General features: G+C 45.3%; 1 protein-coding gene and 1 pseudogene across 2 annotated transcripts in view; both read right to left on the bottom strand.

Moving 5' to 3' along the window:
- The window catches only part of PIWIL2 (piwi like RNA-mediated gene silencing 2), a 666,930-nt gene that overhangs the window by 73,805 nt on the left and 570,200 nt on the right, over window positions 1-22,925 (bottom strand). For both annotated transcript variants that reach the window (XM_077469839.1, XM_077469840.1), the window contains one exon: window positions 16,603-16,704. In XM_077469839.1, the coding sequence (XP_077325965.1) occupies window positions 16,603-16,704 (102 nt within the window). The remainder of the gene's footprint in view (window positions 1-16,602; window positions 16,705-22,925) is intronic.
- LOC143964875 (5S ribosomal RNA) lies at window positions 10,507-10,625 on the bottom strand (annotated as a pseudogene).

The raw sequence follows: 22,925 nt of genomic DNA, 5'->3' as shown, positions 1-22,925 counted from the left end.
GGATGGATGGATACACACACACACAGGGATGGATGGATGGATGGAGACACACACACACAGGGATGGATGGATGGATGGATGGAGACACACACACACACAGGGATGGATGGATGGATGGATGGAGACACACACACACACACAGGGATGGATGGATGGATGGATGGAGACACACACACACAGGGATGGATGGATGGATGGACACACACAGGGATGGATGGACGGACACACAGGGATGGACGGACACACAGGGACGGACGGACACACAGGGATGGACGGACACACACACAGGGATTGACAGGCATGTCTCACCCTCGGCTTATACACGAGTCAATAAGTTTGCCAGTTTTTTTGGGGGTAAATTGGGGGCCTCGGCTTATATTCGGGTCGGCCTATACTCGAGTATATACGGTATGCCCCTTTTCCTCATTAAAATTAGGTTATTGTTACTATTATAATTACCCTTCTAGGCCATTAGACACTATTCTTCCAATCAATCACCATTCATAAAAACATTTTTTTTTTTTTCATTTATCCATTCTCTAGCACTGACTTACCCCCATCTGTGTCCTCCAATAGGCCTGGGGGCCATCTGTTCGGCCGATAGGGTGCACAGTATTCCATCTGTTTGCTGATCCTGAGCACTTCATGACTTGGGCGGCAGTGGGTAAGCGCCGTTTTTAATAGATCGATATGTTTGCTGGATTGATATCTACATAGCTTTTCATTTGAGTAATTAGAAATACCTTGTAATAGGTTTTTTGTTGTATTTTCTTACATGGTCTAAACTTCCCCTTTTTTTCTTTTTCTTTTGAAAACTAAGTTTGTTGTCAGTTGCACGTTTCCCTTGAAGAAGCACATTGCGAAAGATGTCGGGAACAAGTGCGATTATCCTGCCAACACCCACTACCGGGATCCCTTCAGCTCAGTAATCATGTGTATACAACTGTCTGCATAATTTTGTACTCCTATGTCTTTTTAATGTATATGTAATAAAATAACATGAATTTTTAGTATATTTTGTGTATACCATTCTTATACTCTGCACCGCTAAAAAATTCCCCTCCTTTATCCCTTTATTCTTTATAATCCAAGGTAGTGGTCGAGTGCCTGGATGGGCTGTACTAGTTTATAGATTGTGAAAGGTGTTAGGTTGTATGATACCATATATACAAGTGCAGACTCAGTCTGTATATTTGGTGGCATCAATGGGCTTACTGACTGGGGATTCTATCTTGTTGCATTTGAGGCTAAATCACCCACATGTGATCAGAGGATATGGAAGCTGGAGGCAGGTTGATACTTCCCGGAAGCATGACCATGATGTCCTTTGTATGCCAGGTCAATACATGGTGGTGAACGGAAAATTTTGGGAAGTTATTTCACTCTGTGTTCTGGATGGAGAGATCATTGCTGGGAAGGAAGTACCCGGGTATTATTTGGGACATAGACGAGTTTGTTTCTTTGACCTAAAGAATACCGGTGTAGCGTTAAGTCATGGAACTAGAGGGTTCCTTGAACCTAACCATAGGTAGAGGTGCATAGTATACCCTGGGCATGATCTCTGAAATACAGGCACAGGGGTGGAATTGTGTGGGTTTTGTCATTGTTGTAGATTTTTATGTGTGGTTAAACTCAATATTTATATAGAAGGGTCTCCCATTTATCTATGCAAGTTGAGGGACGAATTGACAGTAAGGTCTCTCTGTACAAATTAGAGACTTTGCTGCCAAGTCAGAGCCCTGCAATACCACTGTGAGCAAACCTGCCTAATCCGACCCATATTTACAGTAAAGAGTTATAGGAGGTTGGGAGCGGGGTGCGTAATTGGATGGGACACATATATATGTATATGTTATGGTAATAAGTTGATTTATTTTTGTGGTATAATGTGACCTATGTGTATTGAAGGCTAGCAATATGGGCAAGAAAGGCCCTCCTCGAGACTTGGTATTTGAGAGCTGGTTGACATGTTGCCTTGAATGTGTGCTGGTGAATGGTGAGTGAATGGACATCCCTTGCCTGTACTACATCCCGTCTTGAAGATAACGGAAAGGAGAAGATACCAAAGATACACAAGGGTGACATGGAAGCTGTCGCTGAAGAATGATGGTGGTGTGTCACTCAGTGGCAAAGCAGCACGTGTTGGGAAGCACAACGCGGTAAGACCATTATGGACTGTTCCATAGGAGCTGTTGCTGCACATGTTGAAAACCACAACACGTTTACTGGTTTGGAAATGCAAATTCACCTTTTTAGGCGCAAAGCGGCATATGTTGGATTCAATATGAACTCATGTAGTGTTTTCTGGGATCCATGCACCGGTTCCCATTCCCAATGGTGCAGTGTCCTGGAGAACAGGATGCCCTCCCCCGGTTGGACTGTAGCCAGTTAAACCTCTATTGTGACATTAGATTAGAGGCTCCCATCTATCTATGAGAGCTACTCTGCATGACAATGCTGACTCCGATCTGTCTGTGAGAATCAAAGACAAGCCTAACAGACAGAGGCGGGGCACCGGAGATTAAAACCCAAGATTTGACCTCAGTCAGAGTAGTTGCAACTCATGGACAGACACTGCCCCCCAGAGGCCAATTATGGCGGGGGGGGGGGGGGGGGGGTAGGCAATTGGATGCAGTGTGGGTGAGGTATGCTTGTCAAATGGAATGGTTCAAACAGAGCTCCCTCTCATTCCATCATGAGGCTCAGCTATGAGGACGTGCTAAGTATATTACTTGTATTGTGTTCTGATTCTATGCTATGTAATTTTGTAACTCCCTTTAACCACTTGCCGACCGCCGCAGGACGATGTACGTCGACAGAATGGCACGGGCAGGCATATGGGCGTACCTGTACGTCCCTGCCTTCCCGCAGGTGGGGGGCCCGATCGGGCCCCCCCCGGTGCCTGCGGCGGTCGGTATTCGTTCGGGAGCGATCCGGGATGAGGGGGCGGCCATTCATTCATGGCCACCCCCTCGCGATCGCTCCCGACGAATGGAAATGCTCCGTGACATCACTTCCTCTCCTGTAATGTAAACACAGGAGAGGAAGTGATGTAATCTCTCCTCCGTGTCGGTATTTTTCGTTCCGGCACCGAGGAGAGAGGATCGGTGGGTTGCACCAACACGACACTACACAGTAGAACATGCCAGGCACACTCACACCCCCCCTTCACCCCCCCAATTACCCCTGCCCCCTCAGTCACAGTGACACCAATTGCATTTTTTTTTTTTTTGCATTGGTGTCATTTGTGACTGTAATAACCGTTAGGGCAGTTAGGGTTAGCCCCCTTTAGTTCTAATGTACCCCCCTAACCCCCCCAATAAAGGTTTAACCCCGTGATCACCCCCCGTCGCCAGTGTCACTAAGGCTGGGTTCACATTGCAGCGGTTTATGAGAACGGATGTGATTCGCACTGCACTGCAAATCACATCCGATCTCTGTGCGATTCGAGTTCAGCCATACAGATAGTATGGCCGAATTCGCGCCGCAAATTCGCACGGGACCCTTTTTTTGGTCCGCAGCAGAATCGGATCGCATGGGTGTTCACACCATGCGATCCGAGTTTGCAGATCGCACTGCGATATGCGAACTGATCTGGGGGTGTCATTAACATTTCACTGACACTCCCAGCAGTTCGCATAGGGCAGTGTGAACTGCCACCGGGAGGCATGCGATGCGGGAACCCGCCGCGGATTCGTGGCGTTCCTGCATCGCTCCAGTGTGAACCCAGCCTAATAAGCGATCATTTTTCTGATCGCTGTATTAGTGTCACAGGTGACGCTAGTTAGGCAGGTAGGTATTTAGGTTCGCCGCAGCTTTTTATAGCGCCAGGGACAACCATATACTACCGCATAAAGCCCCCTGATTGCCCCCTAGTTAACCCTTTCACCAGTGATCACCATATAACTGTTACAGGTGACGCTGGTTGGTTAGTTATTTTTTTATAGTTTCAGGGCACCCGCCATTTATTACCTAGTCTCACTAGTGTACCCCTAAATTTATGGGTGTCTACTTTCCAAAATGGGGTCATTTGGGGGGGGGGGGGGGGGGTTTGTGCCATCTTGGCATTTTATGGCCTTCAAAACTGTAACGCCCTTAGAAAGCCTGAAGGCGGTGCTTGGTTTTCGGGGCCCCGTACGCGGCTAGGCTCCCAAAAAGTCCCACATATGTGGTATCCCTGTACTCAGGAGAAGCAGCAGAATTTATTTTGGGGTGTCATTTCACATATGCCCATGGCATGCGTGAGCAATATATCATTTAGTGACAACTTTGTGAAAAAAATAAATAAAATAAAAAAGTTTGTAATTTTCCCGCAACTTGTGGCAAAATATAAAATATTCCATGGACTCAACATGCCTCTCAGCAAATAGCTTGGGGTGTCTACTTTCTAAAATGGGGTCATTTGTGGGGGTTTTGTGCCATCTTGGCATTTTATGGCCTTCAAAACTGTAATAGGTAGTGAGAAGTGAAATCAAAAATTTACGCCCTTAGAAAGCCTGAAGGCGGTGCTTGGTTTTCGGGCCCCGTACGCGGCTAGGCTACCAAAAAGTCCCACATATGTGGTATCCCCGTACTCAGGAGAAGCAGCAGAATTTATTTTGGGGTGTAATTTCACATATGCCCATAGCATGTGTGAGCAATATATCATTTAGTGACAACTTTGTGTAAAAAAAAAAAAAAAACATTTTTTTTTTGTCATTATTCAATCGCTTGAGGCAAAAAAATAAAATATTCAATGGGCTCAAAATGCCACTTATCAATTTCCTTAGGGGGTCTACTTTCCAAAATGGGGTCATTTGGGGGGGTTTTGTACTGCCCTGCCATTTTAGCACCTCAAGAAATGAGATAGGCAGTCGTAAACTAAAAGCTGCGTAAATTCCAGAAAACGTACCTTAGTTTGTAGATGTGACAACTTTTGCGCAAACCAATAAATATACAGTTATTGACTTTTTTTTTACCAAAGACGTGGCTGAATACATTTTGGCCTAAATGTATGACTAAAATTGAGTTTATTGGATTTTTCTAATAACAAAAAGTAGAAAATATCATTTTTTTTCAAAATTTGCGGTCTTTTTACGTTTATATCGCAAAAAATAAAAATCGCAGAGGCAATCAAATACCATCAAAAGAAAGCTCTATTTGTGGGAAGAAAAGGACACAAATTTTGTTTGGGTACAACATTGCATGACCGCGCAATTACCAGTTAAAGCAGCGCAGTGCCAAATTGTAAAAAGACCTCTGGTCATTGACCAGCAAAATGGTCCGGTCTGAAAGTGGTTAATACATGTTGGCTTTCTTATTTCCTTGGGAAATAAATGAGATTTGATTAATCTTAATCCGTGTGTTTGGTTTCATAGCTAACTTTGCATTATTGTGATATTAACAGTAGCATTCGCTCAGAGTTTTAATCTATAGGGACTAGACAAGTTAATACACAGATGATAAATAATAGTTATTATTTATAGCTTTCTTCAGACAGTCAACAGTAAATGGCTTCAAACATGATTGGGACAAACCTGGATCTATACTCAAAATAACTAAAGAGTTAAAAAACAAAAAAAAACTGAGCTGCTGGATGCAGTGTGAGGGTTTATAGCCAGTAGGACCACCCCCTGGGCGGTACAGTGCAAGTGTTGCTGTTTTTAACACTTTCTGCCTAGTCCTCTCCTAAAGGGGTGATATAAGCCTAAGGTCAAGAAGAGCTACTGTGTCCGTCAATGAACGATAGAGAAAATAGGATATTGGTACTCACAGTAAAATCCTTTTCTCTGAAGTTCACTGACTGACACAGCTCCATTATTCTTGACCATAGGGTTGTTACGCCACCTTCAAGAGAGGACTAGGCAGAACATGTTATACATGTGAAAAAACAGAACTTTACAGTTCCGCCCAGGGGGTGGTCTCTCCAGTAACAACCCCTCAGCCTGCTTCCTGCAGCTCAGTACATCAACAAGCAGTATAACGTAAACCAATAGGAGGGGAAGGTGCTGTGTCAGTCAGTGAAGTTCAGAGAAAAGAATTTTACCGCGAGTACAAAAATCCTATTTTCTCTTTCGTTCACTGACTAACACAGCTCCATTATTCTTGACCATAGGGACGTCCCCAAGCAGTGTTATAACGAGGGGTGGGAACAGCATAAAAAACTTCCTCCCCAACCAGAAGTGTACCCTAACAGGGGAGTCACCACCTTATCTAGCTGCATCTGAACTTGCGGTCAACAATGCAACAGTGCATTATACTCAAACGTAACTATTTTCTTTAAAAAAAAAAAAAAAAAGTGCAGAATTGCAACATTACATGGCCGCCTGCAAAACTTTGTGACCAAAGCAGGCATCAGACGATGCGCTTACATCCCCATGTAGAATTTGGTAAAAGTATGAACGGACGACCAAGTCTTCGCCTTACACACTTGAGCGACTGACGCTTGATGTCAGAAAGCCCAAGAGGTTTCAATAGCCCTGGTGGAATGGGCCGTGACAGGAAAGGGAGACACCTGCCCCTTCAAGGAGTAGGCATGTACCACAATCTGTCTGATCCACCTAGAAATGGTGGCCGACGAGACCGCCATACCTTTTTTCGGACCAACTACCGAAACGAACAGAGAGTCTGACTTTTGAAGGGAGTAGTGGCAGACAAATACACCCTTAGCGCCCGGACCACGTCCAGGGAATGAAGGGCCACCTCCTTAGGGTGTGTCTGTTTAGGACACAAAAGATGGCAACACAATGTCTTCATTGATGTGAAACGCTCAAATCACCTTCAGCAGAAAAGAAGGTTGCGGACGCAACACCACCTTATCCTTATGGATAACCAGATAGGGCGACTTGCAAGACAACCACAACCAGTTCCGAAACCCTCCTGGCCGATGTAATGGCCACTAAAAAGAACACTTTCTGGGAAAGAGTCAACAAGGAAATTTCCCTGATGTTCTCAAACGACGGTTTCTGAAGCGCCGATAGCACCAGGTTCAGATCCCATGGGGATAAAGGTGGACGCACTGGAAAGGCCGACATGCCGGACCCCTTGAATAAAAGTGCTCACTAGAGAATGAGACGCCAGGTGTCAAGGAAAAAAAAAAAAAAAAAAAAAGACAGCCAAGGCCGATATTTGTCCTTTGCTTAAAAGGTGCTTAAAGAGGAGCTGCACCTTAAAAAAATAAACAAAGTCAGCAGCTACAAATACTGCAGCTGCTGACTTTTAATAAATGGAAACTTACCTGTTTCAGGGTCCAGCGATGTCAGCAGCAGATGACGAGCAATCGATCGTCATCTGTCAGGGAATCGGGAAGTGGGTGGTGCGCATCTGTGGCTAACTTGTCCCGGAAGTGGGTGCAGATACCTGGATTATACAGGTATCTGCACCCCCCTGAAAGGTGCCAATTGTGGCACTGGAGTGGGGGAGGGTTCCGATGAGCGGATCTTCCACTTTAGGGTGGAGGTCCGCTTTAAGGCCAATTTCTGGTCTACTCCTCGCTGTAGAAACAGCAGGATCCTGGAAACGGAATAGGTGCGCGGACGCCACCCTTTCTCCTCACACATGGAGATGTAGACATTCAAGGTAAGATGGTATATCTTCCGAGAAGATTTCTGTGCCCTCAATATAGTTGAAATCACCGAGTCTGACAGGCCTCGGTTCCTTAGCACCTGGCTCTCAACAGCCATGCTGTTAAAACCAGGAATGGTAAAGCAGGATGGAGAATCAGACCTCGAGACAGAAGGTTTTCTCGCATCGGTAGTCGCCAGGGAGTGTCCGCAACCAGGCGTACTAGGTCGGCGTACCAGGGGTGCCGAGGCCAATCTGGGGCGATCAGTATTACTGGAATCCCCTCAGTCTCCACCCTGCGGAGCAGACGTTGTAGTAGCTTCAGCGGAGAAAAGGCATAGATCAGTCAATACTGACCCCACGGAGCCAACAGCGCGTCTGCCCAAGGATCTCTTGTCCTGGATACGAATCTTGGCACCTTCCGATTGAGATGGGTAGACATGAGATCCACGTCTGATGTGCCCCATCGCAGGGACAGTAGCCTGAATACCTCCGGATGCAGCGCCCATTCTCCTGGGTCCAGCATCTGGAGACTTAGGTAGTCCGCCTGCCAGTTTTCCACTCCCGGGATGTAAATGGCAGACAGGGCCGGTACATGTCGCTCTGCTCACTGAAGGATGTGAGCGTTCTCCCGTGCTGCAGCCAAGCTTCTTGTTCCTCCTGGATGGTTGACATATGCCACCGCCGTGGCGTTGTCCGACTGGATCCTGATCTGACGCCCTCGTAGTCTCAACGACCATGTGGAGAGGCATAGCCTGATCGCTCATGTCTCAAGCACATTGATTGGAAATTTGGATTCCTCCCCCGACCAAAGGCCCTGGGTCGACTGTACTCCCAGTACTCCCCCCCCAGCTTGTCACAATGTAGAGGTAGGAACGACTTCCCGATCCGAAGTGCCGGGGACCTCAGCCACCAGAGCCGGGAGTCCCTGACTAACTGGCTCACCTGAATCTGCCGATCCAGGGACTACGGAGATTTGTCCCATTATGTCAAAATCTCCTCCTTCAAGAATCTGGTGTGAAACTGGGCGTACGGTACCACCTCGAAGGAGGCCACCATGAGCCACAGGACTCGCATTCAAAAGCGTAGCGGCGACCACCTGCGGTTCATCAATACTTTTACCACGGTTCTGATAGTCTACAGCAGTGATGGTGAACCTTGGCACCCCAGATGCTTTGAAACTACATTTCCCATGATGCTCAACTACACTGTAGAGTGCATGAGCATTATGGGAAATGTAGTTCCAAAACATCTGGAATGCCAAGGTTCGTCATGAAGGGAGAAACACTCTCGTTTCCATGGAGTCCAGCAGTAGGCCTAGGTACTCCAAGCGCTGAGTCGGTATGAGCACCGACTTTTTTAGGTTCAACAGCCACCCAAATTCATGCAGGGTCTGCATGGTGATCGCCACATCCTCCTTTAATTCTGAGGTGGAAGATGCTCTCAGGAGGAGATCGTCTAGGTAACCTACAATCGCAATCCCGCATTGTCGCAGAAACGCAAGGACTGGAGCCAATACCTTGATAAAGACTCGGGGGGCTGATGCCAAGCCAAAAGGGGAGCCACAAACTGGTAGTGGTCATCCCCAACTGCAAATCGCAGAAACCTCTAAAGCCAGAGGCATATGGGTATGTGCAGGTACGCATTCTGGATGTTCAAGGACACAAGGAATTCCCCTTAATGGAGTGCAGCGACTACTGAGCGAACCGTTTCCATTCTGAACCTCTGTACTTTCACAAAACAACCGAGGGCTTTTAGGTCCAAGATTGTAGTTCCCAAAAAGGAAGGGGTACATCCAAACAGATTGGAGTAGAACCCCTGGAATCTTTCCAGCTCCGGAACAGGTACTATCACCCCACGACTTAGCAGGTCCCTTACTGCTCCCATGAGGGCCACCCGGCGGCCCGGGAGTAAGGGTATGCGGTTTGGTGGCCAAGAGAGAAACTATCTTGTAGCCAGAGGAAATCAGTTTGCAGACCCATTGGTTGGACAGCCGAGAGGCCCAACGGGCCGAAAACTCCTGAAGGTGACCCCCTCACCCGTGAGACGGGCGGGGGGCAAACCTTCATGCGGTAGCACTCTTGCTGGCAGGCTTGTGGTTCCGGGAATGCTTTTGTCCTTCCGAGGTCATCTTGTCGGGCTGGGGACGTTTAGCCGAAGCCCTGGGTGGACGAAAAAGCCGTTTGTGAGCGGAAAATGAGGGCCCTTGCCTACGGCGTGGCTCCTTAGCCTTCCTGGCCTGTGGGAGTAAGGTACGCTTAACACCTGTGGCATTCTTAATGATGTCATCCAACGAGACTCCAAAGAGCCGTTCACCAAGGAAGGGTAGATCTGTCTTTTTAGATGCCTGGTCCACAGACCAGCATTTTAGCCAAATCAGGCACCTCATCACCACTGCCGACACGGAAGCCCTGGATAGCAAAAAGGAATCGTATCCAGGACTTCGCCACAAACATACTTAAGACCTTGCACTAACTGGTCTGCTAGTTCCACGCAGACAGGAGAAGCCTGTTGCTCCCCAAATTTGCAGTGCAAACGTTTTGCCCACTCAGTAAGTGTCTGTGACACAAGTCCGGAGGCCAGTACTGGTCACATTGCTGACCCCACAACCGTAAACAAGGAAAGGGCCACTGCCTCGGCCTTCATGTCCGTGGGGTCCTTAACCACTTCAATACCGGGCCATAGTCAAATGACAGCCACAGATGGGATCTCCCATCCTGGGTGGATGTCATATGACAGCCTCAGTATTGCGCCGCTCCTGCGGCCCCCTGCGATTGCGGATGAGCTGTGCCCCTCGGACACAGCCCATCTCCGATCTGTGGGATTTTCCTCCCCATCGACCCCCCCCCCCCCCGATACATGTGACCGGCCATGTCCAATCACAGCCGGTCACATGTACTATGCCATTACAGCACTCGTGCACACGCGGACCAACTTTTCAACCATCAGATTCTATGCATCTGTTGCCTACAGCACCTGGTATTCTCAGACGGACTCCCATCCAGGTACTAAGCAGGCCCGACCCTGCTTAGCCTCCGAGATCAGACAAAATCGGGTGCTTTCAGGGTGATGTAGCAGTAGGCCAACAACCCAAGCGTAAGGCAAGAGGTTTAAAGAATAGAATCTCTGATTGCGTCAATTGCAAACACAAAGCCCCTGGCAGCTCAGCTAAATCCTGAGTCTGGTGTTCAGGGAAAACCTTGAGCACTAGTCTTAAATGGTCTCTCAGGGACTAACATACCCCAACTGCCGCCACTGCAGTTTTTCAATCCTTTTTTATCAGTTGGATCCCTAAGCATTTGAACATTGTCAACCGGATAAGTCAAAAAAAATGTATCCGGAGAGGATATAGCAGCGTCAATTGCTGGTATATCCCACATATTTGTAAATTTTTCCTCCATAGGGTTAAGTGTTGAGAACTTTTTAGGAGGAAAAAATTGTTTATCTGGGTGATCCCAACTCAGAATACATAAGCTTTTCCAGCAATGAATGAACAGGAAAAGCATGCAAAGCCTGAAGAAGCTTTAATGAACCCAAAACAAGAAGTGGGCTCTTCAGCCAACTCCGTTAAATGTGGAACGGACCATTTTCAGTGAGAGATTGCACCAACAATTCTCAGAAAAAAGTCCTACCACATCTGAACCCTCTGAAGAGGAGCCGGTCTCTTCACGATTCCCTGAGAACTCATTTTCCCTGCCCCTGTTCCTCTACTTGAGGGTCCTGGGTGGCAGAAGGGGACCTCATGCACGTTCTTCCACATTGTGAAGATGTGATTACAGTCGCCAGTCTTTTCCTCTAATGCGACTAGGAAAAATTCTGCTTAGTCATATATTCAGGGCTGAAATGTCGGGAAGCAGTAGCAACGCCTGACAACCCAATGGCTCATTCTGATCAGCCTCCCTAGGTTTTTCAGGGGAGGATGGTGCTGCAGAGGCAGGTCCTCCAAGCCTGAGGGAGAGCCCTTATCTTTTGGGGTATTTGTACCTCCTCTTACCCATAGTGCAAAGCACAAATGCAGAGGTACTACAAAATTGCACCCGCTGCTGAGTAATAGTCCAGCACTGCCGCTACTATTAAAGCTCAGCTGATGCTAAGTAAATGTGTCCTAGAATGCCTGTGCACCAACACGCACATGCCCACGTCTTTTTTGTGTCCCTCTGTCAGCTAAATGCACCTGCCAAAAGGTGTATGCTACAGCTTACAGAGCCCCTGCATTGAGAACATCTGAAAAACCATTAATGCCACGCTAAAGCCCGCCCCCCCGGCGGGTGATATAAGTTTGAGGGTCAGATAGGGTCTGCGTTGCCCCAGGCAGCGTCAGGTTAGTGCCAATACCGCTACACCCACTTGCAAAGCATACACCTCCCTTAGTAATATAGTATCTGAACAGAACAATATCTGATCAGATCTATATTAGCGTCGCAGCAGTTTAGGTTTCCTAAAAACGCATTGTTAGCGGGATCAGCCCAGATACCTGCTAGCACCTGCGTTAGCCCCTCCGCCAAGCCCAGCACACCCAAGTGCAGTATCGATCGATCACTGTCACTTACAAAACACAACACACATAACTGCAGCGTTCACAGAGTCAGGCTTGATCCCTGCGATCGCTAGCAGTTTTTTTTGTAGCGTTTTTGATACAGTCGCTGACAGCCTAGGTGCTTTTTTACCTGTGAGTCTCACTAGTGTACCCCTAAATTTAGAGCATGACAGATAGTGAAGAGAAAGTCACTCATCTGTCAGATTCAGGCTCAGAATACGATCCTGTAGAGGACAGCGGCTCCATGACAGATAGCTCTGACGGAGATGAGGTCCCTGTTAAGGGCAGGCGTACCCGATCCCGAACTTCTTCTGTTGTTGAGGTGCAAGAATCGCAGGTCCCTCGTATGGAGCAGAGACGTACTAGAGCCACTCATCCTTCTGGTGAACTGGCCAAGCACCAGAGGCCTAGTACACCTGTAGCACGTGGTGACGTGGCGAGTCCCATAAGTGCAAATTCAAGCTGGCGAGGTGGCAAGCACAAGTAGTGTCCCCGCTGCCACCAAGACGAAGACAAAGACAGGCCCGTCGTAACCATAGTGCCCTTCCTGCAGAATTCGCCAATCCTGATTTGGTGCCCACCACTTCTGCAGAACCTGTACTTCCCCCATTCACTGGCCAACCTGGCATTAACGTGGAAACAGTTGATTTTACGCCACTTGATTTTTACTCACTGTTTTTCACCGAAGATCTCTATAGATCTATTGTGGACCAAAGCAATTTGTACACTGGTCAACACATCGCCGCTATTCCCCGGTCCTCCCTTGCCAGACATTGGAAACCAATTACGGTTTCCGAATTTAAGATCTTTCTGGGCCTCTCCCTCAACATGGGCATAACCAAAAAGAGTGAGTTGCAATCATATTGGTCCACTGACCCAATTCACCATATGCACGTGTTCTCTGCTTCCATGTCCAGGGCACGATACGAGCAGATTTTGCGGTTCATGCACTTCAGCGACAATGAACTCCATCGTCCTCGTGGAGACCCTGCATACGACCTTAGAAAGCCTGAAGGGGGTGCTTGGCTTTCGGGGCCCCGTACGCAGCTGGGCTCCCAAAAAATCCCACACGTGTGGTATCCCCGTACTCAGGAGAAGCAGAATTTATTTTGGGGTGTCATTTCACATAGGCCCATGACATGTGTGAGCAATATATCATTTAGTGACAACTTTGTGAAAAAAAAAAAGTTTGTAATTTTCCCGCAACTTGTGGCAAAATATAAAATATTCCATGGACTCAACATGCCTCTCAGCAAATAGCTTGGGGTGTCTACTTTCTAAAATGGGGTCATTTGTGGGGGTTTTGTGCCATCTTGGCATTTTATGGCCTTCAAAACTGTGATAGGTAGTGAGGAGTGAAATTACAAATGTATGCCCTTAGAAATCCTGAAGGCGGCGCTTGGCTTTCGGGCCTCGTACGCGGCTAGGCTTCCAAAAAGTCGACCACATGTGGTATCCCCGTACTCAGGAGAAGCAGCAGAATGTATTTTGGGGTACAATTCCACATATAACCATGGCATGTGTGAGCAATATATCATTTAGTGACAACTTTGTGTAAAAAAAAACAAAAAAAAACAACATGCCTCTTATCAATTTCCTTAGGGTGTCTACTTTCCAAAATGGGGTATTTGGGGGGGGGGGGGGGGGGGGGGGGTTTGTACTGCCCTGCCATTTTTGCACCTCAAGAAATTAGATAGGCAGTCAAACTAAGCTGCGTAAATTCCAGAAAATGTACCTTAGTTTGTAGACGTGACAACTTTTGCGCAAACCAATAAATATACACTTATTGACTTTTTTTTTACCAAAGACATATGGCTGAATACATTTTGGCCTAAACGTATGACTAAAATTGAGTTTATTGGATTTTTCTAATAACAAAAAGTAGAAAATATCATTTTTTTCTAAGTTTTCGGTCTTTTTACGTTTATATCGCAAAAAATAAAAAATCGCAGAGTCAGTCAAATACCTTTAAAAGAAAGCTCTATTTGTGGGGAAAAAAAGTACGCAAATTTTGTTTGGGTACAACATTGCATGACCGTGCAATTACCAGTAAAAGCAGCTCAGTGCCAAATTGTAAAAAGACCTCTGGTCATTGACCAGCAAAATGGTACTGTCTGAAAGTGGTTAAGCAGAGAATCTAGAGAACAAAATGGCGGTTGCTGCAATGTTTTATGTCACATGGTATGTGTGCAGCGGTGTTTCAAAAGCAACTTTTTGGGAAAAGGGCCACTTTCATGAATTTTAACACTAAAGTTAGCCCAATTTTTTTTATATAATGTGAAAGACGATGTTATGCCAAGTAAATAGATACCAAACATGTCACGATTTATAATTGTACACACTCGTGGAATGGTGACAAACTACAGTACCTAAAAATCTCCATAGGAAACGCTCTAAAAAAATGTTTTATTGGTTACCAGGTTAGAGTTAGAGGAGGTCTAGTGCTAGAATTGCTCTCGCTCTGACGATCACGGTGATACCTCACATGCGTGTTTTTTTTTTTTCTGCGTGAGCTCGCGGGGACAGGGGGGCCCTTTAAAACATTTTTTTTCTTATTTTTTATATTAAATTGTGTTGGGAAAAAAAAAATGTGATCACGTAAATATCCCTTGTGACAGTAATAGGTGGTGACAGGTACTCTTTATGGAGGGATCGGGGTCTAAAAGACCTCCAATTCCTCCTTTGCACTTCAAAGTATTCAGATAGCAGAAAAAGCAGATTCTGAATACTGTATATATTTTTAAAATCCGGCGCCATTGGCAGCCGAGTAAACCGGAAGTGATGTTGTGACGTCGCTTCTATGTTTACATTCAGGAGACTGGAACGGAGCCATTTACAGCTTCATTTCAGTCTGTGGCTAGACGGAAGTGCCGGATCGCGGAGGATATTCCTCTCTGTAAATTAAAAGTGGGCACCAAGTGCAGCCTCATCAGTGCCCATCAAGGTAAACTCATCAGTGCCCATCAAAGCAGCCTCATTAGAGTCCACCAACGCAGCATCACCAGTGCCCATCAATGCAGCATCCCCAGTGCCCTTCAATGCAGTCTCACCAGTGTCCATCACACAGCCTCATCAGTGCCCATCAATGCAGCCTCACCAGTGCTCATCAAATTGCATTCTAATCATACCAAATTATGTGAGCAGACTGCAGTTCCTCTTTAAGCACCTGTTCGCATCGTGCTGATGTGGCAGCAATGGCACCGTCCAAATTGGTGCCATTCCACAAATAGAACTTTCTTTTGGCGGTATTTGATTACCTCTGCGGTTTTTATTTTAGAGCTATAAACAAAAAAAGCGACAATTTTGAAAAAAAAATAAAAAATTGCAATATGTGTATATTGATTGATTTGCAAAATTTACAGCGTCTACAAAATATGGGATAGATTTATATTATATTAGATTTAGATTAATATTTTTTTTTACTAGTAATGGCGGTGATCTGCATTTTTTTTTTTATTGTGAATGTGATGATTTTGACACATTTTTGGGACCATTGGCATTAATACAGCGATCAGTGCCATAAAAATGCATTGATTACTGTAAAAATGCCACTGGCAGGGAAGAGGTTAACACTAGGGGGTGATCAAGGGGTTGTGTTCCCTAGTGTTCTAACTGAAGGTGGGAGGGGACTGACTTTGGAAGATGACAGATCGCTGTTCATACTCTGTATGAATAGGCGATCTGTCACTTCTCCCCTCAGAGAACCAGGATCTGTGTGTTTATACACACAGTTCCCAGGTTCTCTCCATGTTACGAGCGATCACGGAAGCCCGGCGATCATTGAGACCGACAGGCACTCGCAACGGCTCTGGGAGCCACCAGAGGGAGTGATTTGCGCAGCCAAGCCATTTTGCGGCAGTACAACTGCGGCAGCTGGTAGGCAAGCGGTTAAAGGGCCGGCGGGAGTTGGCACCAAGGGCTTAAGATCAGGGTTCTGAACTGATGAATGGATGATATCCTTCAGCAAATGTGTCAGGCTGTTACAAGATTTAATCAGTTTACGATTAATCAATTTAAGATTAAGCAGTGGTTTCTGCAGCAAAAAGGTTGCTTAAAAAAAATAAAAAAGCAAACAAAACTACCTCAGAATGAGGTTTGCACCATTCTAAATGGTACAGTAACAGCCCCTGCAAAGTAAAGGACCGTGTGCTATAACACATGAAAGATGAATAGATGGTTTAATATCACACGGGTCACAGCACCTATGAGACTGCAAAACACAACCTGGACATGTGTAATTATATTTACATGCTTATCATATGGGGAGATTTCTTATAAAATGTACATGTACTTTTAATGAAGCAGAAACTTCCAGATACGTTTTCTCTTTAAGTATTATTATATATGTACTGTACCTGTGCTGGTACTGTGCCTGATTTCTACTCTAACATACACTTACAAATTGTGTTTTTGTTAAAATTAAGATTTATAAATACAAGTGTCTTCACGTGCTTATAATATTGACGACAAGCACATTAATCATGTCAGGTTCTTTTTGAGGACATACGAGGCCCACTCCTCACCTGTGATGGAACTGGGGTCTGCACACAACACAGCTTCTTTATGGCACCATAGAGGTCATCTCTCATTCCAGATATAATCACCAAAAGCAGCTGCACCCTTGCCTGGAAAGACACAATACATTTATACACATAATACAAAATAACATAAGATAGAAAGAGAAAATATATTGCAATTTTCCGAACCACTAAAAAGGAATTCACTAAAATTTACACTACACACCAAAATCTCAGCCAACGGTGGAGTCAGCTGTGGCTATAGGAAATAATTTTAAATACAAACATTTTTGGGGAAAAAAATGAATAGAACAAAATGTAGTTATCCATATAAAAAAAATACAATTATGTTACTTCAAATCAACCTAACCAATTAAAATTGCGTTCTTCTGTGCAGGTTTGTAAAAGAAACTTCTGCAAAAATTAAAACCAGTTTTTCCAGTGCCTGCTATGACCTTTATTAACAAGAACCCAATGTTCAAGGCACCAATCTGCATTAAAGATTGCGTTCTATTTAGAGCTGCACGATTGATTGTTAAAATTGCGATCTCGATTCAACTCCCCCTTATGACCATAATCCAGCATTTTTACGTTCCTATGTAACAAGTGCAGAGCTGTGCTCTGCTCACTCACAGCTGTCAAAAAAAAAAAAGCAGGACAATTTATCAATTTCTCAGCGCTGAGATTAAACAAAAACATTGCATCATTTGGTTCTTTTAGATCAAAAGGGATACATTTTGGTATGTAAATGAGGGCAGATTAACCACTTAAAGCGGAGTTCCACCCTAAAGTGTAACTTCCGCTCATCGGAACCCTCCCCCCCTCCGGTGTCACATTTGGCACCTTTTAGGGGGGAGGGGGTGCAGATACCTGTCTAAGACAGGTATTTGCACCCACTTCCGGGCATAGACTCCCACAGGAGTCTATGCCTCTTCCTGTCCCGCTGCGCTGTCTGTTGGGACACACACGGGTCCCAGAGACAGCGGGGACCATTCCCATTGCGCTGTGCGACTTGCGCAGTAGGGAACCGGGAAGTGAAGCCACAACGTTTCACTTCCTGATTCCCTCACCGAGAATGGTGGCGGCAGCAGCTGAGAGATCGATCGGCCTCGGCTGCCGTCATCGCTGGACCCCAGGAAAGGTAAGTGTCCATTTATTAAAAGTCAGCAGCTGTAGTATTTAAAGCTGCTGGCTTTTAATAATTTTGTTGGGGGTGGACTCCCTCTTTAAATACTAAGCCTTTTTCTGACACTTGTTGCTTACAAGTTAAAATCAGTATTTTTTGCTAGAAAATTACTTAGAACCGCCAAATATATATATATATATATATATTTTTTTTTTTCAGCAGAGACCCTAGAGAATAAAATGGCGGTCTTTGCAATATTTTATGTCACACTGTATTTGCGCAGCGGTCTTTCAAATGGTTTTATGGGGAAAAAATAAAAAACAGTAAAGTTAGCACAATTTTTTGTATACTGTGAAAGATGATGTTACATGGTTAGAATCAAGCTCTTTATTCTAAGCAAAAAAAATAGGATTTTATAACAGCTTACCTGTAAAATCTTTTTCTTGGCAGTACATCATGGGACACAGATCATAGTAATCACTATGTGGGTATATAGGCACCTTCAGGTGATGGACACTGGTATACCCAACACAGGAAGTTCACTCCCTATATAACCCCTCCTCCTACCAGGAGTACCTCAGTTTTTGTAGCAAAGCAATATACCTAAACCCCAAAAGAGGGGAGGGACCACTGTGTCCCATGATGTACTCCAAGAAAAGGATTTTACAGGTAAGCGGTTATAAAAATACTATTTTCTTTATCGTACATCATGGGACACAGCGCACCATAGTAATCACTATGTGGGACGTCCCATAGCAATGCTATCTGAGGGGAGGGAGACACAAACTGTAGGTCAGCCCCAGATTTGAGGACCTATACTGCTGCCTGCAGAACACTGCACCCAAAGGCGATATCCTCATGCCTTCTTTCATCCACCTGATAAAACGGGTAAATGTATGTACTGAAGATCAGTTTGCGGCCTTACAGATCTGAATTGTGAGTTTGGTTCAACTAAAGAAAAAACACCCATGAAGTTAGGCACCACATCCCTAAAGTAGAAAATATGAATAGGTAGAGAAGTTGATAGGGATTTTATCGGTGCTTACTACCTTACTATCAAAAATACAAACGGTATGTAATACAAAATTGCATAAATTTTATTAGAATCAAAGTTAAAATGGTATACACATAAAAAAACAACAGTAATATACAGTGGTGGTCTGGATGGTCAGGAAGTAAATTGAATAAAGATATATTATTGCACATTATCCCAACATGTTTCGCAGATGTACTTCTTCAGGGGATGTGCGATTAATCAAGCAATAAACACTATAGGTTTAAAAAAAAGGGAACACATGCAAAATACATTAGTTATCAATATTTACAAGAGAACATATTAACCCCTTGCTTACTGGGCACTTAAACCCCCCTCCTGCCCAGACCAATTTTCAGCGCTGATGCACTTTGAATGACAATTGCGTGGCCATACAACACTGTACCCAAATGAAATTTTTATTTTTTTTTCCCCACAAATAGAGCTTTCTTTTGGTGGTATTTAATTACAGCTGAGAGTTTTAGTTTTTGCTAAACAAAAAAAGATGCAAAAAAAAAAAAAAAAATCATATTTAATAGTTTGTCATTTTTCTCCTTCATTGAAGTGCGCTGATGAGGCGGCACTGGTGGGCACTGATAGGCTGCACTGGTGGGCACTGATAGGCATAGTTAAGGCGGCACTAATAGGCACAGATAAGGCAGTACTGATGGGCACAGATAAGATGGCACGGATGGGTGGCACTAAGGGGCACTGATAGGTACCACTGATAGATGGGACTGATGGGCACTGATAGGTGGCTCTGATAGGTGGCACTGATGGGCACTGGTAGATGACACTGATGGGCACGGATATGTGGCACTAGGGTGCAGCACCGTTGTTGAGGCAGATTGTGGGCACTGATGGGTGGTACTGTGGGCACTGATGGGTGGCACTGTGGGCACTGATGGGTGGCACTGATGGGGAGCACTTTTTAATTACTGAGGTGGCACTGGCAGGGGGCAGGTGGGCACTGGTAAGCTGGCCGTGATCGGGACTGATGTCCCGATCACGGCCGCCGGTGATCGGCTCTTTTTTTCTCCTCGCGCTGTCAGCGCGCGGAGGAAAAATAGCCGATTACCGGCTCCGTTGTATCACATGATCAGCTGTCATTGGCTGACAGCTGATCACGTGGTAAGGGGTCAGGATCGACCCCTTGCTCCGACCCGTGATTAGGCGAGTCTCAGACTCAGGGGGCGCGCAGGCCGCTCGTGCACGGGACGACGTCAATAGACGTTGTCCCGACAAAGGAGGTCCGCGCTGTAGCCGTCATTTGGCTATAGCTCGGATCTCTAGTGGTTGAAAGAGAGGCAGCACTTAGATAGCGAACACAGCTTACCCCGGGCCAAGCAACCCACTTTAAACCACTGCCAGATGATATACAACAATTGCCCCCACGTCTAGTGTCACCAGACAAACTGTAGAGGGAAAAAAGTCCAGCTGAAGAAAGAAAAAATAAAAAGTACAATAGGTAGTGTTTATCTAGGGGCTAAGAGTCAATACTGTTGCACATATGGCAACTTTGGGGATAAATATCTTCCAATACTCGATAGAGTAGTATTAATAATTTTATTTACCCATAATTGATTATAGTAATTTACTTACATAAGAGCCCAAACAGAGGACTGACTAAAGATGTAATGTCCAATAAGCCAAGCAGAGTTGTAATTTAAAAAATAGAATGCTGCAATCAAAATCAGAGAGTATAGATATAAGGAATGCTGGAGGGTCAAATTATGTGTATATAAAAGAAACAAGCCTCAAACAGGGGCATGACAGTGGAGAAAATAACTCCAAACATACATAACATTAGGGGTAAAATAAGGAGAGAAAAGATAGGCACTTGACAATGTTGGGGCACAGCATTGTCATATCATATGAAGCAACTACGCAGTGACTGTAAAAACCTATCTAGTCAAACAGACTTACCAGATGCTATAACTCTTTAAATTTTTAGTCATGTCTGCTGGCTCTTGCCGCAAGGGCTGACTTTGTGTAGATATGGCTTTTATAATGCCCTACCACCGAGCCGGCGTCTGACGTCACCGGCTTGATGCGGACAGGAAAGCGCTAGTGAGCATACTCCAAGGGCTCAAGAGGCCCTGAGCCTACAATTCCCATAGTACAGCGGGAAAGGAAGGGGAGGCGGTGATGAGACCTCATCGCAGCTGTTAGACAAAACAATCGGCGATATTGCCGCACAAGCTAACAGCCACTCCCCCAGCTCTGTGTTCCAATAGGAAAGTAGGCCCGAGTTGGAAAACACAGCCAATCACAGGCTGTGAGGAAACGATATTGGTAGCCAGGCAAATTGGCTCAAGGAGAGCGCAGCGCTAGAGCGGGCAACAACATGACAAGTCATGCAGTGCCCTGGGTGTCCGTACAGCTGAATGGTGCATAGGCCTGGGAACAAGAATGGAAAAGGCAGTGAATGAAAATAGGAAGTTTGCCATCAAAGCACAATAAAAGGCCACAGTAAAACATTAAAAAAGAAAGAGAAACAATCATGAATACAGAGATATAAATGTGAAACAACAACAACATCCAAAAGTCAAAAATATACAATTATTATAATAATAATGAAATAGCAATACTAATATTTAATCTAAATTAAATAGATACAAAAAGGCAAAGAAAGGCAAAAAAAGGGGGAAAGGCAAGTGAGAAAATAAATAATTTTACCAGAGTATGAAAAATTCATAAAAAATGCTTGAAGCTTAAACTTTCATTAAATCCCGGGAAAACAGTAGCTTTCAAATCATAAATCCATCGGGCCTCAAGTTGAAGCAATATTCTATCTACACTGTCCCCTCTTAGGTCCAAGGGGACATGTTCCAAGGCCAAAAATTTTATTATATTAGGATTAAATGCATGATGAAGACCAACATGCCGGCTGATAGTGTCCATTTTTTCTTTGTTATAGGCTTTATATGGTCTCTAGTTATCATAAAAAACTCTCTTCTTTTTTCCCACATAGAAGCCACTGCACAGACACTGTGCTAGATAAACAACACCCGGTGTCTGGCAGGTGACTCTATGCCTTATAGAATGCCGCGGAAGCCTAGCGACGCGCTGTCCAAGAAGCACTAACTTCCCTGGTAGAGTGCGCCTTGACTTCAAAAGGTGGAATCTTACCCCTTAAATCCTAAGGCCCCTTTCACACATGCGGATGGTATGTCCGTATTTCATCCATCCATTTGCGGATGAAATACGGGCCATACATTCATCCCTTTGGGATAGCGGGTGTCTGCGGTTGAGCATCCGCAGACACCCGCTATTATCCGCCTCCGCAACTGTCGGATTCTGCAGACGGAGGAAAATCCTATTTTTCTGTCCGTCTGCAGAGCGGATCGGATGAACACGGACACACGGTCTGTGCTCGTCTGATCCCCATAGAGGAGAGCGGAGAGCTGACAGGGCGGTCCCCGCACAGTGTGCGGAGACTGCCCTGTCCGCAGCCGGCTCAGCGGGGACAACGGAGCGATCCTCGCTGAGCGAGCGGATCATCACGGGGCGGATCTTTACTGATCCGCCCCGTGTGAAAGAGGCCTAAGTCTGAATTATAACATGCCAAATTCACTTAGCAACAGTGGATTTCAACACTGTCTGTCCTTTCTTAGGACCACTTGGCAGTACAAATAAGACATCAGTCCACGAATCTGAGCAGTCATCTTTAAATAGACTTTGATCGTTCTTACCACATCAAGACAATGTAGTGACTTCTCTTCCCTGGAACATGGTTTTGGAAAAACGATGGCAGGACAATATCTTGGCTCAGGTGGAAACCGGAGACCACTTTTGGCAAAAAATCTGGACGAGGGCGTAATACCACTCTGTCCTCATGAATAATCAAGTATGGCTCTTTACAAGAAAGAGCAGCCAATTCCGAAACTCTCCTTGCTGAGGATATAGCAACCAAAAATACTAACTTCCTTGTCAGGACTAAGGGAATGTGCTGCATTGGTTCAAATGGCTGTTTTTGTAACACTGACAAAACTAAGTTTAAGTCCCAAGGGTTCAAAGGAGGTCTGACTGGCGGATTAAGCCGCATCACCCCTTGCATAAAACCCCGGACTAAAGAATGTGTAGCAAGCGGTCTTTGAAATAAGACCGATAAAGCTGAGACTTGGCCCTTGATAGTACTCAAGGCCAGCTTCATCTCTACCCCTAATT

This window comes from Lithobates pipiens, unplaced genomic scaffold (genome assembly GCF_037356315.1).
Source record: "Lithobates pipiens isolate NorthernLeopardFrog02 unplaced genomic scaffold, aLitPip1_a1.2 Scaffold_8, whole genome shotgun sequence".
In the NCBI taxonomy this organism is placed as follows: domain Eukaryota; kingdom Metazoa; phylum Chordata; class Amphibia; order Anura; family Ranidae; genus Lithobates; species Lithobates pipiens.
The sequence above is the reverse complement of the archived record's forward strand: the minus strand, read 5'-3'. Positions and strand labels throughout refer to the sequence as shown.